Consider the following 10,167-nt stretch of genomic DNA (forward strand, 5'->3'; position numbering starts at 1 on the left):
AACACACCTCTTTTGCAGTGAAGATTATAGAAGACCCAGGGCCTTGCATGTCACATGACCACAGATTTAGTTATGGGGGTTTTAGCTTAGGCTTTTTTTTTTTTACAAACTAAGCAGTTTGTTGGTGGGGAGCAAAGGGTTTGTGGTGGTGTCTGTTATCACTTACGTGGAAAACCACTGGTGGCTTTGTAAAACAGGAAGTTACTGTGTGGGTGGGAACGTCTTTGTACAAAGCCTGAATTCCCAAGTTTGTCCTAGTGCTGGATATACCCCTGCTGTTCTGCACCGATGAAGAATAAATCAGGTGTCAGAAATCCTGACACCTGAACACGTTTTGTATGGACTGATGTGTTCAGATCTTCATCTGTGCTGTTTTCTCTTTGGCATTAACCTTTTACCTGGCGCAACTATGCAGATCAACCATCCTGGCATTACCCCAACTTTCTCATCTGCATGACTGTTCGATTTCATGCACTCAAAGTATTGAAGCCAGAGACAGTCAGGCATCTAATATTTTAGAAGGAGGCCAGGACAAAGCAGTTTTCAATAAGATTGCCCATAAAACACTAAATATTAAATGGCCCGCTGCAGCATGCTTTTTTTTGCTTAAAGGAGAACTATGGGGTTAAGGCTTTTCCCCATAGTTGTCCTTAGGGTAACGGGAGGACACAAACTAGCGTCCTCCCGTCACCCTAAGCTCAGTATACCGCGAGCTACAGCTCGCGGTATACTGAGACGCCACAGTATGCTGCTCGCGGTATACTGAGACGCCACAGTATAACGCAAGCTGCTGCTCGCGGTATACTGAGACGCCACAGTATAACGGATCCCGACAATTATGTCTGGATCCGCCCAGCTGCGTGAGTGACAGCTGGCTCTGCCTATCTAGCAGAGCCAGCTGTACCCGCCCCCTCCCCATGAGTGAAAAGCACTCACCTCATAGTTCTCCTTTAATAAAAAAATATGAGTCGAGAAGCCCTAATCCTGGCTGCACAGCTGTATTTCTTACCCACAGACTGACTGTTGAAAGCTGACACTATCTGAGGACTGCACAAGGCTTCCAGCCGATTCTTCAGTGCTTCCAGGTATACACATTTCTCCGAATAATCTGGAGTGTCCACCAGCATTGCCAGGCTTACCTGCATACTGGTCAGCTTTTCGGAAATAACTGTGATGTTCTGGAAGAGAGAGACGGGCATTGTGCTGAGCAACTGTATCTAAGACTGGAGAAATGTTCATTAAAACAAAAACAAAAAGTGTGATCATATATACAGTGGTACCTCGGTTCACAAACTTAATTCGTTCCGTGATTCGGGTCGCGAACCGAATTGGTCGCGAACAGATTCAAACTGTGATCAGACCGCTATCTCGACTAGAGGAAGCCACAACCATGTGTCAGAGCGGGGAAGATGGCTGCGGTTGTGTTCGTCACCCGATGCGGAGTTCGCAAACAGAAGCAAAATTTTGCCGAACTTCCTGTTCGCGAACCGAATTGTTTGCGAACAGAAGCGTTCGTGAACCAAGGTACCACTGTAAATATAAAAAAACTAGTTCAGTTATGAAGTCGTCCAAACATTTAAAATACTACCACTAAAAAAAATTGCCTGAAATCCATCATTATATCACCTCTTCATAACTCTCTATACACCAGGCTGGGAGTTGTCTGCTCTCCGCTGAGAGACAATCACTGAGAGTTATAGAAAGTAGAGAGATAGAAACAGTAGAATACATTTTACTGTGATGTCAACTTAGTATGTTTCAGTAGGTTGTGTCAGGGAGAAAGCGTCATCACCAACCATAGTATGAAGTAATTTAAACTTTATAGTATCTGTATACTTACTTGAGCTGAATGACTGGGGTCTGCACCGCTGGACCAAATTTTGTTTCCCTTGCCTGTGTCTGCAGGGGTTTATTGCACAGGTACAGCTATGGGTGATAAGGGCTTCAGCCAGTGACCCTGAAGATTCCTCAGGGCATCAGTCATCCACTTAAATAATTATACAGCACAGTGGGTTAGTTTAGGTCAGAGTACAGGGATGGGATGGGAGTGGAGGGGGAAGGATGACCATGTTTTCTATAAAAGTTAACCTTTAAAACAGACATAAACCAGGTAATAAATCTAACCTATTTCTAAACTCTACCTCTATAACAAAAGCTGCTGATAAAAGCTGCCTCATACTAACACACCAAGGGCTTTGGGTTCTCAGTCACATTGAAGTGACAAGACATGTGGACACTAACAGAAAGGATCTGGGTTTGCTGGGCAGACCCTATAATGAGGCAGCCTGATGCGCTCTCCTGAGGTGGCATCTTATTAGGTCACATGGGGGGCGGCAGGTGTGCCTCCCGTCCCCTTTCCGGCCAGAGCGTCCCAGGTTGCTAAGAGCTTTTAGCAACCTGTGACTCTCTGGCTGTTTTCCTGCCCAGTTCCTGGCAACCAGTGACTTCAGTGAGCTGGGCGTGATGCCAGACCCAGAGGGAGCAGCAGGCACCGGTAACGTTCGTCACCAGATCCCCACTGCCCCTACCCTCCCCAAGGGAAAAGTTTGTCATTAACAATGTCTCAGCCTCCCTCTTCCCCCTGTCCGTTAGTTCACAACCACCTTCACAACCACCCGCTACCCCCATGCCCTCAGGCAGTGAATACTGTAGGGACCTTCCTAATCGGAGACACTGATAGGCTGACCCTTCCTTCAATCACCCACCGAAAGCACCTATTTGACCTGCCAGGTTATGGTTATGACATAACCTTTTCTAAAAACATAATATAGTTTTGCTTTAAGCCTTGGAAAAAAACACATTAGTAGAAGTGAGATAGTATAGTTAGAAAAAGATACAGATATAACAGTGAACGCACCTGTGTTTTAAAGGTTTCCTCAATATCTGCACTAAGTGTACTCCACTTGTCAGCTTCCTGCAGCGAATCTGCAGCTAACTGCATGCGAGACTTTACTTTATCCATCACCACCAGGACCTGCATAGAGAACAGTCATGTCACCAGAGAATAAATGGAATGTATAAATCCCAGACTAGATAACAAATATCTAAAACAAAGACATGTAATATATTGCAGCTTAGCAGTCCTTAGATATGGTGTTTTGATTTTTCAGTGAGGAAAATAAATATCTGTTGATCCTATCAGTAATGCCCAGTGTCCTTGTCACTTCCTCTGAGGTGGACTGAAAGCACAAATAATGATATCTTCCTTCCATAAACTACTTATACACCCAGCCCCCTGAGATGACGTGGTGAAGTCCAGCCAGACGTGTTTGAAGTCCAGCCTGAGTGACAGCCATGGTTGTCTCCTGTAAGTTATTGTAGCCACCAAAGGAAAGGAAGTGTGTTATTCTCATGATTATCAGTAGTGGTAAGTATACCAAAGCTCACTCAAAACTCTGACCACCCCCACATCCTCCTGATTCAGTGTCAGCATTTGCAGCAGGGGCAATCCCTGCCCCATTGGGACACATAGCTGCGGGACGAGGAATGCGTCTTCATACAACTGATTGGGTCGGGAGGAGAAAGTGGTGGTCAGAGTTTGGAGTGGGCTTGGGAGTACTCAGGAGAACTAGCACCAAGCCCAGCCTCATCACTTATTATCAGGTGAAAATAAAGGACAAACAGCCTGAAAGAAAACTAATGCAGCCACATTAACCACTTGAAGACCAGGTGTTTAAACCCCCTTCCCATCCAGGCCATTTTTCAGTATTCAGCGCTGCGGTACTTTAACTGACATTTATTCCGTCATGCAGCGCTGTACTGAAACGAATTTTATACCATTTTTTGGGGACAGATAGAGCTTTCTTTTGGTGGTATTTATTCACCACTGGGGGTTTTATTTTTTTACTATATTAAGGAAAAATCACAGAATTTAAAAAAATAAAAAAAAACAGTTTCCCCTATATTAAATGATAAAACATTTATTATTACCCAATTTTTTGGTAAAAATTAAAAGACGGGGTCACGTCGGGTAAAAAGACGCCAAACATGTCAAGCCCTAAAATTGCGTGCGCGCGCAAAACCTCAAAAAACTATAATACCCAAAATTGGCCAAAGACGGCGCTTTAAAAGCTGTTACCGCTCATCAGTTTAGTGTTATCAGTGATTGATGGCCCTAAAATGATTGCTCTCACTGCGACGTTCGCGGTGAAATCTAACATGTGTAGCGCAATTGTCGTTTTCGCTCGCTGGTGCACCGGACGCGTATTTACGTTTATATGTGCATATAAATGTGGGGTTGGGGAACTTAAGAATTTTTTGGGGTTTTTTTAAAACTTTTTTTATATGCGACTTATTTTTTTTTTTTTACTCTTTTTATGTTTTTATACACTTAATGTCATTGCTATTACATAGGGGGATAAAAATCCCCCTATATAATAGCAAAGGCACACTGACAGGTCCTCTTTATAAAGACATTAGGGGTCTCTTAAGACCCCCAATGTCACCTGGGGACCCCAAAAGAAGCTGATGAAGCAACGCAGAAAAAAAAATGCCGTCTGGAGATGGCAACCCGCCAATACGACTGTGCCGTCCGTCTGTTTTTTGCAACGGGCCGAAGGTCAACTGGTTAATATACTGGTAAGCTGCAATATTACAGTTTTATTTTTGGGTTTAGATGCCCTTCATAATGCAGGGCAAAAAAACCAGTGATGTACAGCAAGCTACAGCAGCCAATTCGATCGTACGATCAGAGCCAGCAGCCAATGAGTTCCCGGCTCTATTCAGGCATTGTAACAGGGGCTGGCGGCCGCTGTCAGAATACAAGGCAAACAGCGGGATTCCTTGATCTACACACTTCTAAGTGTTGATGGAGGAATCTGCTCTATTTTTCTTCTTCAGCCCACGGGTTGAATGAAAAAAATAGAGCAGTGTATGGCCACCTTAATCTCCATCAGTTTAGCTATAATGAAAGACAATTTCTTGTCACATTTTCTATGTCCCTGTACTTTGCACATCTCCTTGTCTTACTAAAAGAGAGCCTCTGCCTTTATTATGTCAATGCTCACCTGCATGGACTGGGCTGTGTCCTGCTCAAACTTCTTGATGTCTTCTTTAACGAGAATCATTTGTTCCTTTAGGAAGGCGGCTTCCTGTCTCAGGGCTTCTACATCACGCAGGACTCTTGGCATGTTCTGCAGGGCCTGATGGCTACTTTCTACAGGGAGAAAGGAATAAGAGTCATTACATCTCCCATATAATAAACACTACAATTGAAGCGACACTGAACTCAGAAGATAAATCTCAAAAGTGCATTCAAGTACCCCAACTATTAGCAAAAATGTATCTTATTTGTGTATCACTTGGCAGTAGATCCTCAAATCATCTCTGAATTGGTGCTGACACTGTCCTTCCTTCTGGAGGGTGGCTACTTTTATTTCCCATAATCCCTGTGTGTGTTGTAAAGTAGTCACCGCTCCAAGCTCACTCCTGTGATGGACTACTATCTCAATACAAATGAGTAAACTAAACGTGAGATTGTAGTTCATCGCATGAGTGAGCTTGGAGCGGTGACTACTTTACAACACACACAGGGACCATGGGGACCAAAAGTAGCCACCCTCCAGAAGGAAGGACAGTGTCGGCACCAATTCAGAGTTGACTGGAGGATCTACAGCCGAGTGATACACAAATAAGGTCCAATATTGTTAATAGATAAGGTACAAGAATGCATGTGTAAGATTTAACTCCCGAGTTTGGTGTTGCTTTAAAACCTTCAGATATAATACCTTCAACTGAGTTGTTCACCTCCTGGATGAAGAGCTGTAGTTTCATGACTAAGGTTGCAGCGTGTGCATCCACCTTCCCGGGTGCATCTTTCTGTACCGACTTAAATGCTGCATTCACCCAATCCTTCACCTCAAAGTCATCTGCTAGAAACCTGGAGAAATCCATGGCACAGAACACGCCTGGGGAGTCTGTGACAGGATCACAAACAAAAGGATAACATGCACTTTATCCATAAAAATACACATAAAATAATAACACCTAGACAGCAAACTGTGATAAGAGACTGTTACAAATGAAAGATATTTAAAAATACAAGCAAGAAAAGTAAGTGTGAAGGAGTCAGCACTGTCATTCCTTTTTTCCAGTCACTCTGAGCAGACCGTTACTGTGCTGCACTACTAAACACAAAGCACAGCATGTACATGTAATGAGCAAACACAGCTGCCCTTATGGACATATATGATCACAAATTATACATACAAATAAGTTAATGCCGGATAACTGTAGTTTCTGGTTGCTTAAGAATGAATAGTATCTCTCAAGACAACACCACCACCCCAAGCCTCCACCTCTCATTGGAGGGACAAATGGTGGAGCGGGTGGGCACAGCTGGCTCTGGCCATAGAGAGGCAGAGCCAGCTGTCAATCAGGCAGCAGGGTGGATCCTGGCAATATTCTGGCTGCAGCGCTGTCAGCATGTAGGGGCATTAGTCCGCTACTTGCTGGCTTTGGATCACAGTTACTAAAGTGACTGTGGAATGTCCCTCGGTGTTCTCACTTCTAATATGGACATGTAATAGGCGTGATGATGTCAGCATTACTTAGACCGCCGGAGCCCAGGGGAGAAGAGGATGTTGGGACCGGTCTTGCAGCCAGGCAGAACTCAGGATCTGGTGAGTATATATTTTATACTTTGGACTCTAGACCAGGACTATGCAACCTTGGCACTCCAGCTGTGGGGAAACTACAAATTCCATCATGTTTCTGCCTCTGGGAGTCATGCCTGTGGCTGTCAGAAACTTGCAATGCCTCATGGTACTTGTAGTTCCACCACAGCTGAAGTGCCCAGGCTATCTACCTCTGCCCTAGACGAAAACGAGTAGTTAAACCTTGCATTGCAGGGCTATCCCCACTGTAAGGGTTAATTTGTACATGTCCGGAGTTGTTCTTTAATATTGAGCTGATACTAAGTCCAGCCATGACAGCTCTGTCTGTCGCCCCCATAGCAGGCTCAGTCCTGATAATGACAGCCCCGTGTACAGCTCTATACACAGCCAGTGTTAGCCCCACCATGAGGAAATACATACCGGTGGCACCCGGCCGCTCACCCACTCCTTGGATTCTCGGGGATCCCTACCACAGCTACACTTCCGGGATGGCCACGGGAGCCATGGTGACACGACGCGTGACGTCACTTCCCGTTCTTCTAGCTTTATTGGCATTGCTGATAACTCACAACGTACAATAAGGGTGGGTGAGGGGCGAAGTAGGTGAGGAGTAATGTGACAGCTCGATGGGCAACCGGGTCATATCGCCCGCTGTGTGTGTTCCCTGGGCCGCTACTGGAATGGGTGCAGAAGGGAGCTATGTAGAGGTGAGCCGTAAGGGAGAGGCGCATAGAGGTTAGCCATACAGGAGGGGCGCAGAGGTGAGCCGTACAGGAAGGTTGCAGAGGTGGGCTGTACAGGAGGGGTGCAGAGGTGAGCCGTAAGGGAGAGGCGCATAGAGGTTAGCCATACAGGAGGGGCGCAGAGGTGAGCCGTACAGGAAGGTTGCAGAGGTGGGCTGTACAGGAGGGGTGCAGAGGTGAGCCGTAAGGGAGAGGCGCATAGAGGTTAGCCATAAGCACAGCATAGAAATGTAAGTGTTTAGAATGATGAATTGCACATTATACATTACATACTCCTGGGGACTGTACTCTATACTGTATGGTACATACCTCTTACTTCCTGTATACACCCTGTGCTAGACTGAACGTCACATACTCCTGACCCCAGCACTCTGTACAGTATACAGGTGAAACTCGAATAATTAGAATATCGTGCAAAGTTCATTTATTTGAAGACCCCTGCACTATATATATGCTGTGTTTTGTAGATTACATTCCCGACCTCCTCACTTCATAAACTGAAAGTAACAACATACTCCTGACCCAGGTATCCTGAAGGCAAATAGGCTGTTCTCGTAGCAGAGGAATTTTCTTTCAGCTTGGTGAGTGTGGTGAGAATTCACCGATCATATCCTAATACCCGATATTTCACACATGATTAGATGATAGAAGTCAGCAGAGTTTAACCTTATTCACTAAGTTCAGGGAAAATCCCCCTGCAAAGTGAACAGCCTATTTGCCTTTAACAAAACAACCCCATTGTCTGAACAGTTGCTGGTTGCTAAGCAGTCACTGAGTCCTGACATACTTGAAGAGAACCTGTCACAAACAATTAAAGCAGAAATTGAGGTGCATCTAGTTTCTCTCCTCCCCGCTGGGCACTGCTCTATGTCCCTCTGACACAGAGCAGCATCCAGTGGGGAGGAGAGAAACTGTCACAGGAGGCTGAGCAGTACAGGGGACCAAAGCAATGTGAGCGGCCGGCGTGTCACAAGACCCCAGACCCTCCTCCTGCACCACCCCGCTCATCCTCTTGTAACAGATTAGGAGAGCGGTGTGGGGGCAGAGACAGCCCGCACTGTCACAGGAGGGTGTTCTCTCCCCCGCACAGCCTCCTGTGATAGATCAGGAGAGTGGTGTGGGGGCGGTGACAGTCATCAGCTGTCACAGGAGGACAGTAGGGGAGGAGTCCGCTGTCACAGGAGACTGAGCTCCCCGCCTATCAGTGATAGGCTGAGTGTTTGTTATTAATTGAGGATATGGTATGTTTTCTGTGTCCCCAATTATGAATGAATGGGAAGTGATCTACATCACTTCCTGTTCATTCATGATTGTGGACATGGTAAACATACTATGTCCACAAATTATGAATGAACAGGAACACTCAGTATAGAGGATTCCTGTTCATTTATAACAGGGAATACAGAAAGAGAGATTGAAGACTCTGTGTCAGGAAAAATAGGGTGAATGAGGACACAGACAGCAATAAAAACCTGACAGATGATCTAATCCCTCTCCACTCTATCCAGAGCTAAAAAAAAAAGGTTTGGCTTCAGTTGTGATTGTATTAACCCTTGCAGTGGGGCTAGCCTCGCACTGCAAGGGTTATTGGCTTGTTTTGGTCTAGGGAGGAAAATAAAAAAGTCATACTCACCCGATCCTTTGAGCCGGCTTGCACTTAGACCAGCCCCTGGAGCCTCTCTCCCCCTCCTCTGCAGTGGTCTAAGGATCCTTGAGTAATCACATTCTGTACACAGTGTATAGGACTTGAGGACATAGAGGGACATACCACAGCTTCAGTAGAAGGGGAGACAGGCTGGAGGGAGTGATGTCAGAGGATCGGGTGAGTATAACTTTATTTTCCTCCCTAGACCAAAATGAGCAGTTAACCCTTGCAGTGCGTGGGTAGCCCCACTGCCAGGGTTAATACGTTTTGCCCGGAGTTCTGCTTTAACGATGTGTGAAGATATCATAGGGTGACATCAGTGGCAGAAATACATTATTCATAGCTCAATCAGGCCAACGTTCATTTTGGAGCAAATTATTTTAATCACATTTGCTCATCACCAAGGATGATCGCTCATTTCTACAAACACATCTTACCAGCAAAGCGGCATTATAGCAAAGTGTGATCTGGTGAATTTGAGTTCTGTTATTTCTGTACCGGTGTCTGCTCTTCAGAAGTGGGAGATGATCATTCCTGAGCACTTGGTAAAGTCATTTATAATAAATGCGAGGAGGGGAGCGTTACCTAAATAGTTGTAGCCCCCATCACCTTTTCTGAGGTGACTACTGACATTTAGTGATAGCAAGGGCTGCAGTCAGTCTGGCTGGATTTATAGTGGCATTTATCTGGTTAATTCCAGGTGTCTGGCATTGAGTGTACCCCCCGGGGTTGAGTGTGGCTCTGCTGTATTGCGGGACAGCCAATGAGAGGCACTGTAAGTGTATGTACAGTACGGCAGCCAATCACTGGGTTTCTCTCAACCAGTGTTGCATGCTGGGATAGGGTACATATACTGGAGGGAATTGCCATGTGCTCAGACTAGTCGGGACCAGCCATGGATTAGCAAAGAGCTGGGTGTGTCCAGCCAACCCCCAGGCTAGGCCTTAGGCCTAGGGGTGGGCAGAGGCTGGAGTGCGGGAAGTGTTTCACTAGGCCTCAAGGATGGAGGAGGCCAGTGCTGTTATCAGAGGAGGAGAACCAGAGAAGATGATGTCTGGAACCTAGAGGACCTCAGGAGCATGGCTGGTGTCTCTCCTGCTGAGGATATGTCTCCTGCTGAGGATATGTCTCCTGCTGAGGACATATCCTCAGCAGGAGAGACACC

The 10,167-nt window shown here is 45.8% G+C and overlaps 1 protein-coding gene across 1 annotated transcript in view; it reads right to left on the reverse strand.

Annotated features, from left to right (window-relative positions):
* COG7 (component of oligomeric golgi complex 7) overlaps nucleotides 1-7,159 on the reverse strand; it is a 58,945-nt gene extending 51,786 nt beyond the window's left edge. Inside the window, exons 1-5 of the mRNA XM_018552338.1 lie at nucleotides 7,035-7,159; nucleotides 5,727-5,915; nucleotides 5,007-5,155; nucleotides 2,858-2,974; nucleotides 1,010-1,178 (exon numbers count right to left, since the gene is read on the reverse strand). Of these exons, the coding sequence (XP_018407840.1) occupies nucleotides 1,010-1,178; nucleotides 2,858-2,974; nucleotides 5,007-5,155; nucleotides 5,727-5,892 (601 nt within the window). The 5' untranslated portion in view covers nucleotides 5,893-5,915; nucleotides 7,035-7,159. The remainder of the gene's footprint in view (nucleotides 1-1,009; nucleotides 1,179-2,857; nucleotides 2,975-5,006; nucleotides 5,156-5,726; nucleotides 5,916-7,034) is intronic.
* Nucleotides 7,160-10,167: the final 3,008 nt, after the last annotated feature.

The sequence above is a fragment of the Nanorana parkeri genome, unplaced genomic scaffold (assembly GCF_000935625.1).
Source record: "Nanorana parkeri isolate BGI_ZX_2015 unplaced genomic scaffold, ASM93562v1 scaffold85, whole genome shotgun sequence".
Taxonomy (NCBI): Eukaryota; Metazoa; Chordata; class Amphibia; order Anura; family Dicroglossidae; genus Nanorana; species Nanorana parkeri.